Source organism: Mangifera indica, chromosome 9, assembly GCF_011075055.1.
Source record: "Mangifera indica cultivar Alphonso chromosome 9, CATAS_Mindica_2.1, whole genome shotgun sequence".
In the NCBI taxonomy this organism is placed as follows: Eukaryota; Viridiplantae; Streptophyta; class Magnoliopsida; order Sapindales; family Anacardiaceae; genus Mangifera; species Mangifera indica.
In genome coordinates this window covers 5,067,687-5,090,374 of record NC_058145.1, presented here as the reverse complement: position 1 = coordinate 5,090,374, position 22,688 = coordinate 5,067,687, and the positions used below count along the sequence as shown (strand labels likewise).

General features: G+C 33.9%; 1 protein-coding gene across 1 annotated transcript; it reads right to left on the bottom strand.

Annotated features, from left to right (window-relative positions):
• Nucleotides 1–276: 276 nt before the first annotated feature.
• Nucleotides 277–1,592, bottom strand: LOC123224829 (carboxyl-terminal-processing peptidase 3, chloroplastic). Its single transcript, XM_044648555.1, has 3 exons — nucleotides 1,354–1,592; nucleotides 919–1,032; nucleotides 277–556 (listed from the first exon to the last, which is right to left on the bottom strand). The coding sequence occupies exons 1-3, from the start codon at nucleotides 1,474–1,476 to the stop codon at nucleotides 527–529; spliced, it is 267 nt and encodes an 88-aa protein (XP_044504490.1). The 5' UTR covers nucleotides 1,477–1,592; the 3' UTR covers nucleotides 277–526.
• Nucleotides 1,593–22,688: the final 21,096 nt, after the last annotated feature.

Sequence of the window (22,688 nt, the reverse complement as noted above, 5' to 3'; positions counted from 1 at the left end):
GAAGATGATGATTGTGTTTGATTTGAGTGGGGATTGTTATTGTATAGAATAGAGTTCATTCTTTGTTACTCATTGTGAATTTACATTTTTTGCGCCTTAATAAAACTTAAAGATAAGATATGAAAAAAATGTATTTCCGATATGTCGATGATACGTGAATTTATACATATTATATATCCTATATAATGAAACACAAATTAATATAATCAATATACAAATACAAAAAGAGAAAATATATACATATAGTATATGCTACCCTATAAAACCATATATTTAACATATATTCTAATATAAGAAACTATATATTTGAAATATATTTTAACATTGAGATTATTAAAAAATGTCAAGTTATTCTTAGCTCTAACATCAACCTTTACCAAATGAATGTCTAACATTTTTCTTCAAGCAGCCCTACCAATTGAATGTTATCTTTTTCATTCAAACAGCTCTTTCAAGATAGATACCTTGGGTAAGTTCAGCATTGTGCACTGCACATCAGGTCTTATGCCCACCTGCTTTATTTCTTTCAAGTGTAGGCGAGAAATACTTCAACACTCTGTAGCAAGAATGTTTCAGAAAAGCTCAAACAATTAGCATCAGTCAAATCTAGATAACAAACAGGTAGTAGGAAAAGTCCACAAGGGTCTGCAACAAAAATCTACTTCAAGGCAGTCATGCAATGAAGGACCAATTGACAATGTGTTCATTATTGAAATAACACAAATTGTTAGTTCTCCATATGTGGTGTCCACAATTTTCTGGATCATCGACAATTCAAATAACAGGCAATTTGATAAGCACACAAAGATGTTTTGCTTTTTTTTTTTTCTGTTTTTGATTTAAACGCATAATTTTTGAAGCACTGAAACTTTAGACGAAAATGCCATACAGGAGACAATCAACTGACAATCAGTATACCTGAAATTTTCCCTTGCCAAAGGTTTTGTGGCCTACGAGGATAGCTTGGCCATTGTCACGCAAGGCCCCTGATAATATTGCACTTGCACTTGCACTTGCAGTTCCCTCATCGACCTGCTCCAAGAAATGAAAGCCACAGTTAACCGGCAATGAAATTAATATGCCATGATTAGGGAACTATCTAATGCTTCAGGAATTGACTATTTTCTGCACAGAGAATCAAGATGCAGAGGCGCCACACCTATGATATAAGTATTTGATAAAATGCAAGGTTTTGCTTGAGTAATAAATTATAGGCAATTTGCCTTTTTGACGAGGTAAAACAAAAGAAACAACTGGGAATATGTGATTGCTCAGCTCATTCAATAAATATAACTATCCATAAGTTTTATTGTTGTTGGTACTAGAGACTAACATAACTGGTTTAGTACTTACAAGTACAACAAGTGGATCATGAGTTACTGCATGTTCGTTGACCATATTGATGGGTGAAATATGGTCGTCCCTGTCGATTCTGTTCACAAGAGTCTCATCCATCCAACCATAGTTGGGCAACATCAAGTCCTTAGAAAACAATATGAATAACTTAATACTTAAATTTGAAGGTCGGACAAATAGATAATCGTTCAAGTCAATGTACTATAGGAATCGCTGGATTGTTCCGCATTCCATTTCTTGAATTGGATTGCCATTTCAGCAGCTGCAGTCTTTCTTGAATTGGATTGCCATTTCAGCAGCTGCAGTCTGTTGATAATGAAAAAAAAACTTTTTTAAAGTACAGAAATAAGGGTTGCAAATAATCAACATCGAGAAATTTGATAAATTAGACTCAAACCATTGAACAGTTTTAAGTAACTACTAAACTACCTGAGAGAAAGCAGACAACTTAAGATAACCAGTCTTTGTTAGATGTCCATCCAGGGTTCGGTGAGGGATGATGGCGTGGGATTTGGGAAAAGCTTAATGTACTCAAGCGGGAGGTCAACTGATAGACCTCCAATTATCAAGCCTTATCAGAGAAAGGGTAAGATGGAGATTGCACCTCCTGTAGCTCAGATTACAACAATTAGAAATAAACATCATCCAGATTATTCTCACGCAAACATGGAAGCATATCAAGATAATTCAAGGAAGCTGGATAAGACACATCCTCGACAGGGTAGCCTGACTTTAAAAGGGAAGAAATGCTGTGAGGAAGAATCATCAAGGGAAAATACGAGCAATTAGGTGGGGTTTTGAGGCTTAGACCTAGTGACACTGGGTTAACTGTATTCGGCAGCACCAGTTTAGTGGTTGTTCTGGTTTTATCAATAAATAGTGTACTCTGGCACAATTTCATTCATTCCATATCATTCTGTCTATTACACTCACTCACTCAATATTTACCCTTACACAGCCTTTACAAACACAAATTATAAAAGTATTTACATCTCCAGGTATCCAGCAACTGAGGACTGAGAGACATCAATACGTGTTTCTATCCATGCACAAACATAAATATGCAAGACAGAAACGAATATAAAATTAGCGGAATATAAAATCTACTAACCTCTCGCCGTTGCTTTATGATTTGTTGAAGAATGAACCACTGAAATTTTTGAATGCTATGTCCTCTAGGTGATTTGATTTTTACAGTATATGGTGTATGTGTACTTTTTCAAAAATCATTCACCTAGAGACCTTGAAGATGACTTAAATACATCCTATAATAAAGTATGAAAAACTGAAGCTTTTGTGGATGAGTTATGGCATGGGAGTTACAAACCATTAAGGCATGAAGTTACAGATCATCAATATTCATAATAGTTTCTTCATTTACTGCTTGAAGCAGTTACCAAGAAGAAGAAACTGATATTCTCCCACTTGGTTTGTAACCCATGAATTCACATACTGAAGTAAAGAAATAAAATACACGAATCATGGGGAAAAGTCTTCTAAGAACGAGTATTATCTTCCATGTATCACGATGCATCCATTTCTTTATAACTTAATAAATAAACCTTATGTTTATTCTAGGTCCACAATGATTGTTATTTTCAACAAAATTGTGCACATAAAAATAAGAAAACATATCAATTGAATATTGAACAAAAATTTAATTATACAAAGATGTATATACATTAAAATATACACGATGAAACTAAATCTCATCACAATTATAACATGAGAGCAATTCTCATTCACTCTATATGATCCTCAAAACTCTTTGGTGGCATGTCTTTTGTTAAAGAATCAACAATCATCAATTCAGTGCTGACATGATCAATAACCACTTTATTCTCTTTTACACGCTTCTTAATGGCTAAATACATAATCGATGTGTTTACTTCAACTACTACTTTTATTATTTTTAGCCAAGAAAACAGTAGCTGAATTGTCACAATTAATCTTTATTGGTTTGGAAATAAAATCCACAATCCTAAGCCTAGATATGAAACCTTTTAACCATACACCATGTGATATAGCCTCAAAATAAGAAACAAACTCAACCTTTATGGTAGATGTGGCAATCAATGACTGTTTGACACTCCTCTAAGATATGACTCCACTAACAAACATGAAAATATATCTAGATATTGATTTTTTTGAATCAACATAGCTAGCAAAATTCAAATCGGAGTAACCAACCATCTCTAAATTATCAGACCATCCATATATAAGCATGTACTCTTTGGTCCCTTGAAGGTACCGCATCACTTTCTTTGCAGCTCTCCAGTGGTTCATACTTGGGTTACTCTGATATCTTCCTAACATTCCAATAGTAAATACAATATCAGGTCTCGTGCAAACCTAAACATACATTAGACTTCTAACAGTTGAAGTATAGGGAATGTTTTACATTTGTTCCTTTCCAAGTTCATTTTTAGGGCATTGGTTCAAATTGAACTTATCACCTTTTAATGGGTGCTATATTCGATGAACAATTTTTTTTCTGAAATCTTTTTAAAATTTTGTTGATATAGGTTTCTTGAGATAGACTTAGAATACCTTGAGGTCTATTCCTATGAATCTTAATGCTAGTGACATAAAATGTTTTACCCATATCTTTCATATCAAAATTTTTAGAGAGGAATTGTTTCACCTCATAAAGCAACCCCTTATCATTGGTTGCAAGTAGAATATCATCCACAAATAAAACAATGAAATAAATCTTACTCCCACTAACCTTTTGGTATACTTATTGATCCATAATATTCTCTATAAACCCAAATGAAGAGATGACCTATGAAATTTCAAATACCATTGACAAGAGGCTTGTTTCAATCCATATATAGATTTCTTAAGCTTGCACACCAAATACTCACCATCACTAAAGGAGAATCCTTCAAGTTGTTTCATATAAACGTTTTCCTCTAGATCCCTATTGAGGAATGTCGTTTTCATATTCATCTGATGCAATTCTAAATCAAAATGGGCCACCAATTCCATAATTATTCGAAAAGAATCTTTCTTAAATACAAGAGAAAAAGTCTCTATGTAATCAATTCCTTTGTTTTAAGTGAAACCTTTAGCAACGAGCCTTGCTTTATATCTTTTAGTGTTACTTAGTGAGTCCTTCTTTGTTTTAAAGACCTATTTACACCCAATGACCTTGGCCTCATTAGGTAACTCGATAAGATCCCAAACTCCATTACTCTTCATAGATTCCATCTCATCTTTCATAACATTGTACTATAAAATAGATTTACTACAATCCATTACTTGTGATAACGTGATAGGATCATTTTCGGCTTTTAAATTATAGGCAACTTCTTGTAAATACACTATATAATCTCTAGAATTAGTTGATTTCCTTATTCTAGTTGATCTTCTTAATGTTGTAACACCATCTTCCTATGGAGTAGATTGTATAATTGGTGGTTCAACAGTATTTGGAAATTATTGAACAACTTGATCTACTAGACTATTATCAGCAATTTGTGGAATTTCAATTATTAGTTGTTCAACATCCATTTGGACTTGAGGGGTGTTATGAATAACAACCAATCTATTACCTAAAACAAGTGATTGAGCATCTGAATGATCTTTCTCAGAAACTAAGTCTTGAGATTGATCGCTCCCATTGATCAAGTCATTCTCAAGAAATTTTGCATTTCAAGATTCCACAATTCTAGTGTTATATAGTAGACAGTAAAATCTATAACCGTTAAACTTTTTTGCATATCCAATGAAATACCCACTAATGGTCCTTGGGTCAAATTTCTTCTCATATAGATTATAAACTCTTACTTTAAATGGGAATCCCCAAATACGTATATGTCACAAACTCGGTTTCCAACTGTTAAATAACTCAAATGGTGTTTTAGAAACAGCCTTGGTTGGAACTCGGTTTAATATATACACTGAAGTTTTAAGAGCTTTAGCCCATAATGATTTAGGAAGTTTGGAGCTGCTAAGCATACTCTGCACCAGATCTAATAAAGTTCGATTTCTTCTTTCTGCTACACCATTTTGGTCTGGAGAATCAAACATAGTGTATTAGTTGATAATCCCATTTTCTTTAAGGAACCTTGCAAATGGACTAGGTGCTTGTCTATCTTAGTGTATCTACCATAATATTCTTCACCGCTATTGATCTTATGATTTTAATTTGTTTTCAAGATTGTTTCTCTACTTCTGCCTTAAAAACCTTAAAGGTATCTAATGCTTCATTCTTGTTATGAAGTATGTAGAAATACATGTATCATGAATAATCATGAATAAATGAGATAAAGTATTTTTTACCATAAACGTCCATATCTAGACAACAAATATTTGTATGTATGATTTTTAATATGTCTTAACTCCGTTTGGCACTCTTATTTGACTTGTTAGTTTGTTTTCCCTTTATATAATCCACACAAGTATTAAAGTCAGTAAAATCTAGAGTATTTAGTACCCAATCATTCACTAACCTTTTAATTCTTTCTATATAGATATGACCCAATTTCTAATGCCTTAACATAGAAGAATTTTCATTCATAATATTTTTTTTAATACCAACATTATTTTAAACATGTATTAAATTAAATGAAACATTGTTTTGTAAGTGAATTTGAAACAAACCATAAGATAATGTACCATTTTCACAACTACAGATTTATAAAACAAACTGAATGATGTTTCACAAAATGAAAAAAAAAATCCAAAAGGTACAAGTCTTGAAACTGAAATCAAGTTTTTAAAGAAACTCGGAATATAAAATGTTCGTTTCAAATTTAACACAAAACCACTATCTAAAATTAATCTGCATGTTCCGACTGCTTTTACATGTGAATGCATTTTATTTCCTAAATAGATGCACTGTTCACTGGCCATAAACTTACTTTGGTTTAAAAGCCTTATAAGGTATTTGAAACATGGATTGTAGAACCAGAATCAATCCCCAAGTGTTATGACATAAGTCAACTATATTAAATTCATAACATACAAGTGAGATTGGATTACCTTTCTTTTCAAGCCAAGCTTTAAATTTGAAGTAGTTTTTCTTCACATGTCCTTTCTTTTTATAGAAAAAAACATTTGGACTCCTTGAATTTAGGCTAAACAAATATTTTATCTTTTCCCTTATACTTAGCTTGGTTTTTCTTCTTCTTTCCCTGAGTGACCATATGTGCACTTTCATCCATTTCCATCAACAACCTTCTTTCCTCTTGTATACACATGATCAGAAGTTCATTGATTGACCATTTTTCTTTATGTGTTGTAAGAGATTTTGAAATGTTCATATTGTTATGGAAGCGAATTCAGAATAAAATGCACAAGGAAAGATTCAAACATCTCAATCTCAAGAGCCTTAAGCTAAGCTACTATATCCCTTATCTGCATGATGTGCTCACGCACACCTCTAACACTAGTAAGCTTCATCGATGATAACTTTGTCATAAGAGTGCTGGTAAGAGCTTTATTTGAAGACTCAAATTATTCATTGATAGCCTTCAATAATTGCTTGACATTATTACACTCAGGGATTGAAGCACGAATACTAGTAGATATACGTGTCCTAATAAACATCATGCTTAAGCCATTAGATCGTTTCCATCGTTCATACAAGGCAACATCAACCTAAGTGCTAGTTTCTGTAGGTGTAGGTGGTTCATCCTTTCTATAGGTGCTTAAGCGATTAAATCGCTCTCATCGTTCATACAAGGCAATATCAGCCTAAGTGCTAGTTTCTGTAGGAGCAGGTGGTTCATCTTTCCTAATGTCATAATCAATGTCCATGCACCCTAATTGAAGATGAACTTTCTCTTTCCAAATCTTATAGTTATCACCACTCAAAATAGGAACATCACATACATTACCAGAGAAATTCATAGGTTGAATAACTGCAAATAAATATAAACATACATACTTAAGTCACAAAATTTGAGGCATACAAAAATTTATATCATGTTCTACCAATGTATAAACATGCTACAAGTATATAAACCCCATAACATAAAAATTGCTTATAGGCTAACTTTTTAATTTAAATAGGTTTAGATACACACATATATATAAAACTATACAATGAAACTATCAATACCTTTTTTTAATTCCCGTGGGTAGATTAAGAAAAATAATTTGTTATTTCATTTTAATTAATCACATAAATATAATAAAAATTCTTGTGGAATAAAATTTATCATATTTACAATGATTAATTACAATTGATATCATATAACCATATGTGATCCCAAAATATTTAATGTATAATTTTAATATAATCAAAGATGCTATGGCTACCTTTTGACCAATTAAAATCATACTAATCACTTGACATCTCCCTTATATATATTCATTAAGAAATTATTAAAATATAATTTCAACAAAATATATATGAATTGTGATAATAAATTTAATAGCTCATTGTATAAAATGAACATAATAATAAAACAGTAAAAAAATAAATTCTGTTTTAATGAAACATCTCATTTTCCTACTAGATAAATAGTTTCGAGTCACTAAATTAGAATTTTATGTCAATACTGATACATTAAAAGATTAGATCAGCCACATTAACAAGCAAGTATTTAATAACCGAATGGTTCAGCAAATTAGCCGAGATATCAATAAGAAGAAACCGAGTTCAAACCACAAAAAAAGAAATGAAAATTTCTTTTTATTCAATAGGAGGTGGATGACATGTCAAGTCTGTGTATTCTAAATACAGATGACATGTCGGTTACCAAAATCACATGAAGTCAGCATGTCATCTAAATGTTGTCCCTAACCTCCAGCTGGGTCATGATTCGAGTTGATCGATTCGATTTCAAACCTGAATATTAAAAATACCCTAAATCAACCTTTGATTTTGATGTTTATATATCAAAATTCTCAGTTTTTCATATAGAATTCATATAAATAATAATTTTAAGTAGAAAATGCCAAAAATAAATTTTCTCTCTCTATAACAAATTTGAGTTAAATATAAAATTCATAAAAATTCAACAACAAAGTAAAACAGAGGCATAAATACATGTTTCTATTTATGCACAATGCAAGATAGAAATGAATAAAAAATTAGTGGAATGTAAAATCTATTAACCTCCCATACATTGTTTGACGATTTGTTGTAGAATGAATCACTAAAATCTTTGAATGTTATGTCTTCTAGGTGATCTGATTTTTACAGTATATGGTGTATGTGTACTTTTTCAAAAATCATTCACTTAGGGACCTTAAAAATGACTTAAATACATTCTACCATAAAGGATGAAAAGCTGAAGCTTTTGTGGATGAATTATGACATGGGAGTTACAAACTATTAAGGCATGGGAGTTATAGACCATCAATATTCATAACAGTTTCCTTATTTACTGCTTGAAGTAGTTACCAAGAAGAAGAAACTGACAAAGACAGCTTCAGAATTTGCACAACTCCTGCAATAACATCATTTCAAGTTCAGGTACGCATTATCAACCTTCAATTAGATCATTAATGTTTCCATATTAGTTTATGGAAGAAAATATTACTAAATAGTGGAATACGATGATCTGCTATAGTTGGATTTGTGCTTCTGCTTGAATACATAATCAGGAAATTTAAACAGCTCATTTTTCAACTGTGAAAGGAATGAACAACTTCAAAACAATTCAACACATTGAAGTTTCATATAGAAAAGGTTTAATGCCTCTCTAATAATTAAATCATATCTCAAAACTTTTCCTTCCCAGAGAACAAAGCATTAATTAGTTTTTTTCAATAGTTTGTAGTATTTGGAGACAAAAAAAATTCATCACATATCCAGAATAAGATCTTGTTGCATCTCCTTTAAACCTATGGAGACTGGTTGACTACAAATTAATCATCATTCTAGACATTTATGTCCACAATCTACCAATATGCTTGCTCAAATTTCAGTTCAATAAATCATTAGATCATGTTATTTTTATCTTTTATAAGACTTTAGCTACATTTTTTTAAATCATACGTGTGCCTTTAAGGGCACACATAAACAGGACAATAAAGAAGACTTCACACCATGCATATCAATAAACTACAATCACCAGTTAAAATTGCCTACTTCACTATAATGAGGCAAACCAATGGCAACAAATGTAACATATACAAGTTAAGATCTACCCAGAAACCTATACATGAGTTAAGTGTAGTCATAAAACACCCAAAAAACAAATCTTTTAGAGATTTGTCAGACCAATCTACTATGTGAGAATCTATAAATGGCCAGATTAGGCAAATTATATGTTACAAAAAGAGAAGGTTGATCATTACACTAGCACACCCTTTAAGCTTCGATGCCACTGCTTCACTATCCATATGTTAAGGACCTAGTTAGAATATTACTAACATGAAATAAAATAGTGGGAGCAACAATGGGCCAACTAGAAGGAAGTGCCTTTCCTCTCAATTAACCTAAGATTGCCCAATATACCAAATCCAAAAGACTTATTCTCATTAAGGTTATGTCCAAACACTTATTCATAAACAGTTAAACTTAACAAAATCCATTAGTTTTAGGGATAAAAATATTTGTTTAGAAAATTAATAATTTTGTCTCAAGATTAAGTTTTGAAAAGTTGCATTTTACCCCAAAGGTTTCAATTTTCTAGCAAAATCTCTTTAACCCTCTCACCTTTCGACCCAACCACTCTCTCCCTTCTTCGGACTTGTCTTCACTAGAGAAGATTTTAATATTAATGGTAAAATGAAGTCAGATGATGGGTGAGGTGTGATGAGTTTGAAAATGGACTAGACCTTAGATGCAAATAAGTCTTTCGGCCAATGACAATATTCTCTCCCATTTTTTCCCTCTAACATTTTATAATAATCTAATATCATCCCAATTCTTTTCATTTAATTAACAAATATTATTGCATCAAATTCAAATGAAATATTATTTTATCAATTAAAATATCATATTATATTAATAATAATATTATCATTCAAATCCTAATCCTAATCATAATCTAATCCTAACACAATAGTTATCATCAAGCCTCAACCCTAAAGTCTCGCAAATAGAACTTAAAGTAAGGAAATACTTAGATAATGGATATAATTTCCTAACAAAGACAACATCATAGAATATCACTTTGATTTTGTAACCAAGATCTTAACTCTCCAAAAAAAGTAATTTTGTTTGGGCCAAAAGACATATTCGCACCCAAGGTATAGTGAAATCTCAAACTCTTATACTATAACTTTTAAAAACCCAAATACCCACCCATAAACAAATTTTTGTTAAAAATTTCAGTTAGAGTTAAGGGTAAAACTTTTATTTGCTAAAAAAATTAAAAAATTAAAATTTTATCACATTTTTCTCCCTATATTTAACAATCTTACAATTGCCCCTCAACCCAAAGTTTAAAAAGTGACAAATACCCCATACGGTTTGTTCCTCTTCCTTCGACATCGATTTCTCCGTCTTTGGCAATTGGCCATTCTCCTTGCCCCCTTATCTCTCTTTCTTGCATCTTTGGTCGTCTTCATATGAGATGAAGACATGTCGTCTTTATTTCAAACAAAGACGATCTACCTTTGTCTCTTAAATAAAGATGCATCATCTTCGTTTGAGATTGGTCTTCGTCTAAGGCAAAGATATCAACTTCTTCATCTCTCAAACGCTTCGCTTTCATTTTAGATGAAAACCATTTGTCTTCATCTCTGACTGAAGACTATCGGAGAGACAAGGGAGAGAGACTAGAGGGAGAGAGGATGACCAACAGTCAGAGATGGAGAAATTGACACCAAAGGAAGAGAACAAACCTTAGGGTGGTATTTGTCACTTTTCAAATTTTGGATTGGGGGAAAATTATAAGATTTTTAAATATGGAGAGGAAATTATGATAAACTTTAATTTTTAAAATTTTCAGTAAATGATAGTTTTACCCTAACTCTAATTAAGATTTTGGCCAAAAGACTTATTCCCACCCAAGGCATGGTGAAATCCTAAACTTCCACCCTTCAACTTTCAAAAATCCAAACACTTACTCATGAAGTAAAATATGTTAAAATTTTCAATTAGGGTTAACGGTAAAATTGTTATTTAACAATAATATTTAAATTTTATATCCTTTTACCCCCTTAATTTGAAAAGTTAACAATTTTCCTTAAAATTAAGTTTTGAAAAATGACATTTTCTCCTTACTTAGGGTTTCCAATTTCGTCAGCGAATTTTCGGCCAATGATGATTGATCTCTCTCTCTCTCCCAGTGTTGTCTCTTCCTCTGAATCTCAATATCTGATCGACGATATCTGAATTTGACGAAATCGAGATGAAGAGTCAAGACTCTTTATCTGGATCTTCATTATCTAAACGAAGTAGACTTCTTCTGGATGACAACAACAGTGGTTCAAACGAGGAGTCGTCCTTCTCTAGACAAGGCTGATCTTCTCCTCTGTACCATTGTCATCATTTAGACGAAGCCGACTTCGTCTGGATGACAAAGATCTAGACGGAGAGTTTCGACTCTTCGTCTAGATTTCTTCTAGATTCAAAATGTAGACGTCGTCAATTGGATATTGAGCATTGAGGGAGAGATGACATAGAGATCGACCATCATTGGCTGAACATTTATTGGCCGAATTCAAAAACCAAGTAAGAAAAATGTCACTTTTCATAACTTAGTTTTGGGAAAAAATTGTTAGTTTTTTAAATTAAGAGAATAAAATGGTATAAAACTTATTTTTAAATATTATTATTAAATAACAATTTTTTCCTTAACTAAAATTAAAAATTTTAATAAATTTTAGTTTATGAGTGGATATTTAGATTTTAAAAAATTGGAGAGTGAGAGTTTGAGATTTCACTATATCTTAAGTGAAAATAAATCTTTTGGTCTAAGATTTTTAACAAAAAATTTATATATAAATAAATATTTAAGATTTTAAGAGTCAGAAGGTAAAAGCTTCGGATTTTACTATCCCATAATTGGGAATTAGTCTATGGGACTTTTGTTTGCATGCAAATTTTATTATTGACAGAAATTAGGAAACATGTAGGTAAGAATCGGGGATAGAGGGGACATAAACCCAAGGCAACACACAGCTGTCATTCACTGCAGGAAAAGCTGGACAACATGAATGGGAAAGCAACATAGCAAGCAGGGAGGAGCGGTTAGAGAGAGAGTTGCATAAAGTTGAACGAAGGCGGAAAAAGTGTAGCAGATAATTAAAAGGAAATTAGTGGAAAGAGAGCGACGGCCTCTCGAACGCCAAGCATGGGGTGGGGATTTTGTTGATTCCCTTTTAATGGTTGACTGTAAAAGACTTCTTAATCAAATATACTTTTCTCCAATTAATGTTAATCAAAAGATATTCTCTTCATTCATTCATTCTTCTGTGTATGAGTTTGTGTTTGTGTGGTTAAGGAGGAGAAGAGGGAACTTACTAGGGGTGACCAGGTACCTAGCAAATGACGAGAATGGAGAACAGGGTAGAGAGACTTGCGAAGGAGGTTGAATCGGTGCGGGTCAGGTTAGACGGAATTGACATGAAACTGAAGAATGTGATGGATAATTTGGAAACTGTCAGACCGTTTTGTTTTAGTATTTAAAGACTATTTTGTTAATTAATTTGACGTGATAAATAATATAAATATTATTTTGATTATTTATCTTAAGTATTTTAAAATTAGTAAGATAATTTTGATTTTATTATAATTATATTATTATTTATTAATTTTTTGAAATAAAAATAAATTTATTTTTAAATTATATGATAAATAATATAAAAATATTTAAAAATAATTATATTCAAACGTATTTAAGTAAAATAATTTATTAGTATTTTTCTATTATCTTTAATCAAACACAATAATTATTTATATTTATCAAATTTTATAAAATATAATAATTATTTATACCTAATATTCTTTTAATATCTTCAAGATAATTTTTTATTTTGATAATAAAATATTACTCAAACAAACGTATCTAAAAGATTATCTTAGAGAAATGTGAGACATGATGGTGAACAGGGAGTGGCGCAACAATGAACGGGGGAAGGCGCCCATAAAACAACCTCCGGCGCCAGCGCCAAGACAGGAAGGACGTAGAGAAGGAAAACAACAGGCTGTCGAGGAAGGCACCATGACCAGGGAAATGAAGATTGCTGAAAACCAAGGAGGACGCCGACGGGATACCCCCTACCGCCGACTTGAAATGCCAATCTTCGTTGGCTACGACCCAATCGGATGGACACTTCGTGTCGAACGGTACTTTTCAATGAATGGATTGACTGAATAGGAGAGACTAATAGCGACCCCCATCTGTACGTAAGGGACAGCTTTGCATTGGCTGCAATTCCGTGAATCCCGGCAACCCTTCGTCAGTTGGAACGACCTGAAGCAAAGCTTGCTTGAACTTTTCCGGCCATCCCAAAACTACTCATTGTATGAGGAGCTTTTGTTGCTTCGGCAGAATGATTCAGTTAATGATTAACGGTGCCCGTTTGAGCTTATTTCTTCAGTGCTAAGGGACGTTTCCGATGACATTCTCTTAGCAGCTTTTCTGAACGGCTTAAAGGAGGAGATTAAAGTCGAGGTGAAGTTGTTTGTTCCGCTAAATGTGGAGGAGGCGATGGAGGGAGAAAAACTGGGTGTTAGAATCCATATCCAACAGATTTAATCCGATCGCCCAAAACTATAATTCACGCCAATGAGATGTACAACTGAGAGTGATACTGTTGTGTTGTGAGAAGGGAAGAAGAGTTAGGAATTTTGGACAGTGTTTGGGCTGATTTTGGAAGGTGTCCGTCCGGTGCCTTAATGATCGGAAATGATGGTTAATCCGTTTTATGAACCCTATTATCAATAAAATCATTGTTTTTTAGTGTGTTTTGAAGTTTATTTTCTAATTTGATTTTTGAGCCGGATCGATCATAGCAACATTTCACCACTCAAGCAAGTTTGATAAGCATCTAAATTACGATACAAGGTTAAACAACAACCAAAATTCAACCTGGAAATCTATTATCAAAGTGGCTGAAAAACCAAAAAATACATATCAAGAGAAAAGAAGTGAACTGTTTACCAGGATGAAGGTGAGTAGAATAACCAAAATGGGAAGTGAAGATTATTGGGAGATTCAGGCAGTGTGGCAGTGAGCAAGAAAATGGGTAGGATTTATGTTATAGAGATAATAAGGAATATGTATTGAATTATTGGATCCGGTCCACCCATGATGGGTTGACCCGATCTATTAGGGTTATAAGACTAACCCATGATAGGCGATATTACAATATTGCCCTTGACAGTTATTTTTAATAACTGCCACTCTCCCTCTTATTTAAAAGAATGTAACTTCCATTGGAAGGTTAACAGAAGCAGAAGAACAGTGATCAATCTTACCCTAAAAAACAGAAATACAGTACTATTCCAAATCAATTCTCTGGAAGAACTCTTGTAGAAATGAGAGAGAAAATTAGCAAATTGTGTTGTGGATATTTCCAGGAGTGCATCGGATCACCAAATCATCATCAATTGTCAGATTCAGGCAACCGGGTATGTTTTCTGTAATCCTGGAATTAGTTTGATTTATGCTTACATTGGTATCAGAGCCATTTATATCTGTGCAATTGTGATGCTGGTGATATAAACATGATTGGGAAGCATATTTTGGGATTGAATTACATAAACAGTAATTTATTTTTTAAATAATGCGTACAGATGATTATGCTTATTGATGGATTTGTTGCAATTTTTGTGAAATTGATGCTTAGAATCATGTTAGGATGAATCTTGGATATTAGTTTCATGATTAATTAGAAAAAATTGCACGGAATCGCATAAAATTGGACGAAATTCAATGGTCTATGTTTCACCCAAAAACCATGACATTCATGCATTTAATTCGCCAAAATCTGGTCACTTCGTCGCCTAAAATTTGATGGAACTTCATCGTCGCGTCACGGGCTTCAAAAGCCCTATGAAATTGTCGTCGGAGGGTGGCCGGAAGACGACCAATTTTGCCGTCAAAATGTTAGGGTTCATATTGCGTCGCGGGTCGCAATCGGGTTGGGAAAACCCAATTGCCCAATCTGAATGGTCAACGGGTTGGTCAAACCCGATGGTCAACGGTTCAACCTATTTAATCAATCGAGTCGATCCAATTCAGATCCTGACCCATGGTAACCCGGTCAACTATTATCGGTCAACGGTCAAACTATTGACCAGTCAATGGTCAACACTTTGACCGTGCGTGAGTACGTGTGGCGTCGCGTAAGGACCTATTTTTGGTGTGTGGAAGCGCGTGAAACCGTATTTTGGAGAGTGGGAGCACGTGCATGCTTCTATTTATGCTGGGCAGTTTATATTAGCTCAGATTTAGTTCTGTGTGATCTGTTTATGCATGAATTAAACACTTATAGGTGTTATTTTGATCATGGTTTTGAATTATACTTTGCTAAACATGTGAACATGTGTCGTTTATTTTGTTATGCATGTATAATTTATTATTGTCCATTTGTTGGTCATATATATTGGGTGAACATGTTGACTAAAGACTACTATCTGAACTATAAGATGAATCAAATGCACAATCTTTTCACTCACCTTGGTGTCATGCATGAGAGATATAACGATTTAAAAGACAAGGGCATAAAATTAACTGAAAAGGAGAGGATATCTGGATTACTAAGATCATTGCCAGATTATTGGACTTCAATAATTTCTAATCTTGTCCGGGGCAAGAAATTCAAGAATTATTGGCAATGTGTGGATGAATTATAGCTCGCTGAAGAACGCAGAATTGTAATGAATATAAGAAAATCTACATCACTCTCCATTTTCCCAAATCAACGAAGTGCAACGCATATAGGCTATCGCAAGCATAATAATAACTTTATCTTAAATAAAGTTACTCCTAGTATTGTTAGAGATAGAGAAAATGTTTTTTCTCAATCTGATTGGTAGAGATCAAATCCCTATAAATATGGAGAGCGTTTGATTAACAAGATGTCCTGTTTTAAATTGTACAAATCTCAAGCCAAGGATAGTTCAAAAGTTAGTCATAGTCATTAAATTTCATGTCCATATTTATTTCATGCATATTTGTTTATTTTTGAATTATGGTTATGTTGAACTCTCAACGTTGATATAATATATATGTTTTATGGATTATTTATGGGAATTCTGAGACTAGTATAATTCAATTATTCTTGTCTAGAATATACATTGACACGATTGGATTAATTGTTAAAATGTGAAACATTTGCGTCATAGACGATGATTGGGAACATAGTGAACTTTCGACTCTATGCCTTATGTGACATATTTTAATCTTTAATGCACAATTGCGACAATAAAATGTGTATATATCTTATTGTTGGTATTATGTTGCGTATCTCTGTAGTTATATATTGAAATGGCTTCGAAAAACATAATTGTCGATTTGAATAAGGGAGAAAGATTGAATGGGGACAATTATAAAATATGGAAAATGAGAATGCACTATATCCTAGATGAACAAGATGCCTTGGAAGCTGTTAATCAGGTTATGGATGAGCCCCAACTAGCTGAGGGGCAAAATCCTAATAATGCCCAACATAAGTAGAGTTGGACTCGAGCCGAGCCAGCTCGAGCTCGAGCTCGACTCGGCTCGGTTAGAGCCCGAAATGAGTCAGGCTGTGCTCGGCTCGATCGAGCTCGAGCTGGCTCGGTAGATTTTTTTTAAAAATTTTTTATACAAAACGACATCGTTTTGATCCATATATATATACAAAACGATGTCATTTTGATATGAAAAATGAGTCAAACTGAGCCGAAAATGAGCCAAACTCGAGCCGAGCCAAGTTCGGCTGGAGTCGAGCTCAAGCTGAACTCGAGTCGACCATAAATAAATCGAGCCGAGCCCAAGCTGGCTGCAAGCCGAGCTCGGCTCGGCTCGAATCCAGCCCTAAACATAAGCGTAATATGGACGCTTATAATTCTTGGAAAAATAAAGATTTGACTGCTAGAGGAATACTCATCAGCTCAATGAATGATGATATTGCTTATTAGTATGAGCAATTTGAAACTGTAAATGCTATGTAGGTAGCATTGAAAGAAAAGTTTGGAGGAACAACCGTCTCTAAACTACGATAGTTGACCATCAAGTTCGACACATATAAGAAAGTTCCCAATAAGCTGATGAAGCAACATCTGAGGGAAATGTCGAACATGATAACTGATCTGAAGAAAGCTAGGCATGAACTGACTGATGAACAACAAGTGCAGGTTGTTATACGATCTCTTCCTGATAGTTAGGAGCACATGAAAATGAACATGACCCATAATGACAATATCAGGACTTTTGATGATATTGCTCGCCATCTTGAACTGGAAGCTAAGCGTCTAGAGGTTGCTAGACCAAATGCTCAAGCATATGTTGCTGAGTCCAGTTCGAAGAAGTTTTTTGGCTATAAGAGAAAATGACGAAAATTTGGAAAAGGAAAAGAGATCGTCCAAGGACTTGTGAACAAGAACAAACGGTTCAAGCGCAAAAGAGGCAAGTGCTAAAGAGGCAAGCGCTATAGGAAAAGAGATAAGTCTAAACTGACCTGTTATAACTATGGTAACAAGGGTCATTTCGCCTGTGAATGCTCGGAGCCGAAAAAGGTATTGTCTTATCTTGTCTCAAATTATGAGATTTATGTTTCCAATACCGTTTTCTTAACTGAATCTCATCCTATGTGAACTGTAGACTCAGGAACCACAGACCATGTAGCTCGTGACAGAGACACTTTCGTAGAATTTTGTCGAATACCGAGGGAAACACGATGGATATATGTAGGTAATAATACCAAAGTTGAAGTAAAAGGAATAGGCACATGCAAATTGGTTTTGCGCGGTGGTCAAACCTTGTACCTACATGATGTTTTATATGCTCCAGAAATTTGACGAAATCTGGTCTTTGTAATGATTCTGTTAAAACTAGGATATTGTTTTATTTTCTCTAAAAACTTGGTTAAACTTTATTATAACGATATGTTTTATGGCTGTGGATATCTGTCTGAAGGTTTTATAGTGTTGGACACCTTAAATTGTATTAATGATAATACTATTAGTTTTTCTTTTTTTGCAACTTCTAATAGTCTAGATGTGTATGCAAATAAATGACATGCTAGATTATGGCATATTGGCCAAGAGAGAATGAACAGATTGGCCCGTGAAGGTTTATTAGGACCTGTCACGAAAGTAGATTTGCCTATTTGTGAGCATTGTCTAGCAGGAAAAACTACTAGAAAACCTTTTGGCAAAGTTGTTAGAGCTGAAGTTCCTCTACAACTTGTACACTCAGATATTTGTGGCCCTATAAATGTTAGAGCTAGAAAATGAGCATTCTATTTCATCATTTTCACAGATGATTGTTCACGTTTTGGTTATGTCTATTTGATCTCTCATAAGTCAGAAGTAATAGATTGCTTCAAACATTATATGAATGAGGTTAAGAATCAGTTAGACAAAAGAATAAAAACCTTAAGAACTGATCGAGGTCGTGAATATTTATCTACCGAATTTAAGGAATTATGTAGTGAAAAAGGAATTATGAGGCAATTGACGATTCCTAGAACTCCACAACAAAATGATTTAGCGGAGAGATGAAATCGAACACTGTTGGAAATGGTTAAGTCTATGATGGCGCAAGCAAATCTTCCAATTTCGTATTGGGGAGATGTTTTATTGACTGCGACTTATATACTTAACCGTGTGCCTACTAAGTCAGTAACATCTACACCTTATAAGTTATGGACAGGTAGAAAACCTGAATTAAATATGATACGCCCTTGGGGGTCTACTGCATATATCCATGACACATTCCATAAATTCAAAAAATTGGGTCAAAGAGGTAAGAAATGTATCTTTATAAGATACTCTGAACACTCCAAAGGGTACGTGTTCATATGAGAAGACTCTGATGGAAGAATGACTGAAATAGAATCTCGAGATGTGACATTCATATAAAATGAATTTCTTGAAAAGGGTGATATCGATAAAAGTCTTCATCTGTATGAAACGGAAGAGGAATATGGAGAAGGTTCATCCTAGTGACCATTAGTTGTATCACAAGAGACGATGTCTCTACCTGTTATAGATAGTGAGAGTAATGAGGTTATGCTCCAACCTATTTCGGATAGTGGGAGCAAAGATCCTCAGTGAACATTCTCGAATCCCTAAAAGACGTTTTGAAATTGAAAATAAAGTTTTCATAACTACTCATCCGAAAGACGATGAGCCTAAAAATATCAAAGAAGCTCTATCATCCCTTAATAAGCAAAAGTGGCAAGAAGCATTAGAGGAAGAAATGAAATCCATGGAACTTAACCAAGTTTGGAGTCTAGTGGACTTATCATCGGGTCGAAAACCCATTAGGAATAAATGGATTCTCAAAATTAAACAAAAGACGGATGACTCAATAGATAGATACAAAGCTCGCCTAGTGGCAAAAAGCTATACTCAACAAAAAAGTATAGATTATGAAGAAACCTTTTCTCTTGTTGTGAGGTTTACTTCAATCTGTGTCATTCTAGCTATAGTAGCACATTTAGATCTAGAATTGCATCAGATGGATGTCAAAACAACTTTTTTTAATGGAGAGCTTGACGAAGAAATCTACATGGATCAACTTGTAGGTTTTGTGGTAAAGGGCCAAGAGCACAAAATGTGCAAGCTCCAAAAATTAATATATGGCCTAAAACAGTCATCTAGACAATGGTACTTAAAATTTCATAAGGCGATATTATCTTATAATTTTAAGATGTTAGAACAAGATCATTGTGTTTATGTGAAAATGTCTGATGACAAATTTGCAATTTTATCTTTTTTGTGGATGATGTGCTGATAGTTGGGAGTGATTTGAAATATATGATGATCATTAAAAATTGGTTATCCGTAAATTTTGACATGAAGGATATGGGTGGAGCAGATTATATTTTAGGTATAAAAATAAAAAAGAATCGTTCAAGAGAGTTTTGGCTCTGTCACAAGAGCGTTATATCCAAAAGATTCTATAACGATTCAACATGGGAAACTGCAAGCCTGTAGATAATCCTATGTCAAAAGGCGATTCATTGAGCCAAGATTTGTGTCCAAAGACTCAAAACGAAAGAAATGAAATGTCTCTAGTACCTTATTCAAATGCAGTTGGAAGTCTCATGTACGCGATGATGTGTACTCGTCCCGATATATGCTTCGTTGTCGAATTGGTTAGTCGATATTAATCGAATCCAGGAAAGGAACACTAGAAGACTGTAAAGAGGATATTGAGATATCTGAAAGGCATTGTGGATTATTGTTTATGCTACCAAGGAAAGGATTTGCGTATCGTTGGCTATTCGAATGCTGATTGGGATGGTGACTTGGACCAACGCAAATCAACTTCAGGTTATGCTTTCTTACTCCAAAATGGCGCTATATTTTAGAGCAGTAAGAAACAAATGTGCATAGCCTTATCCACAATGGAAGCAGAATTTGTAGCATGTTTTGCTGCTGTGCAAGAAACTGTTTGGTTGAAAAGATTTTTTTAGAATTTAGGTGTATTGGACGCAACAGTTGGTCCTATTGTTATGCATTGTGATAATCAAGCTGCGATAGCTTTCACAAAGGATCTCAAATTCCACAATAGAACCAAACATATCAACACCAGATATAACTTTGTCAAAGACATCATTTCGAAGAAGAAAGTGATGGTATAATATATTTTTACACATAACATGATTGCTGATCCTCTAACTAAACCGATCTCAAGAGATGTATATCTTGCACATGTTAAGTCCCTTGGCTTGCGTAGAATATGATAGATGACTTGTTGAGTATATATTGTACTGGTAACACAACGTTAGAACATCAAAGAATTTGAATTTATTTTGTGTTTGAATTCATGGTGTTCATGGATATACACATAGTTTATTTTGAAATCTCAACAAGATGATAATGTCACACAAGTTTGATTGGCTCTCTCACACGAGCAATTGCCTTTGACGCTGAAGAGAGCGTGCAAAGATGAGACATATTTCTTGAGGTTAATGTTGCTTAAAGAGCGTACTTAGAAAATGAGAATTGTTCAAGAAATGAATTATTTGATATGTCGCCTTGATGATTAATCAAGATGAGGTCATGACTTGATAGATTTGAAAATGACCGATTTGGATCCCCCACGTCCAAATAACTTGTGAATGCCAGATGTGAGTTCTTAATAGATAAAGATACCTGCAAGATTGGAGAGATGATTAAGAACTCAGGTTAGGCGCTGAGTGCAGCGACTAAACTAAGATCTGTACAATATTGGTAATGACATTTTAAAAAGATACACATTGTAGCACATGATTCATATCATATGTGCATGAATAAGACGACCATTTAAAGTAGTGGAAGGATGAATCCCTGCTCCTTCACTGTGTGAGACTTTATGAGGATTACCTCATGATGGTACCCTTTGACTCTTTGCTGTTATTTGATGTTTATTCTTAGTGTTGCTATTTTAGCTTGGAACTTATGGCTATGAATGATTCGGTCTATAGAACATTATTAGAAAAGCAGCTAAGTTTAAATTGAGAATTCCGAGTAGATGAGGAAGACTTATATATTACGTGTGTCCATTGGTCGGTCGGTCATGTCACTCATACAGGAGATTGGACTTGATCATGGATACATAGAAATATAACACAATAATAAATGAAGGATTAAAGGGAGCTAGTGTTATTATTCCTAACAGATGCATAGTAAATTAGCTCTCAAGTGCAGGTTGTTCGCAAGGTCTCACGACACAGTTGCTAGTATGAATTGCTCTGTTCTGTAAGATTTCTGTAGAAGAGTATTGTGATTCGGATCACCCATCATGTGTGAGTAGGAGATATTGGATCCGGTCCACCCATGATGGGTTGACCCGATCCATTAGGGTTATAAGACTAACCCATGATAGGTAATATTACAATATTGCCCTTGGCAGTTATTAAAAATAACTGCCACTCCCCCTTTTATTTAAAAGAATGTAACTTCCATTGGGAGGTTAACAGAAGCAGAAGAACAGTGATCAATCTTACCCTAAAAAACAGAAATACAGTACTCTTCCAAATCAATTCTCTGGAAGAACTCTTACAGAAACGAGAGAGAAAATTAACAAATTGTGTTGTGGATATTTTCAGGAGTGCATCGGATCACCAAATCATCATCAATTGTTAGATTCAGGCAACCGGGTATGTTTTCTGTAATCTTGAAATTAGTTTGATTTATGCTTACATGAATAATAATAGATTGGGTGGGGATTGTGGGGGGAATTGAGTAATCTAGTGTAAGCAAGCAGTGGGTGCTTCATTCATTAGAATCCAATAAAACCCATTCAGTTTGTTTCTTTGTATTCCATTCTTGA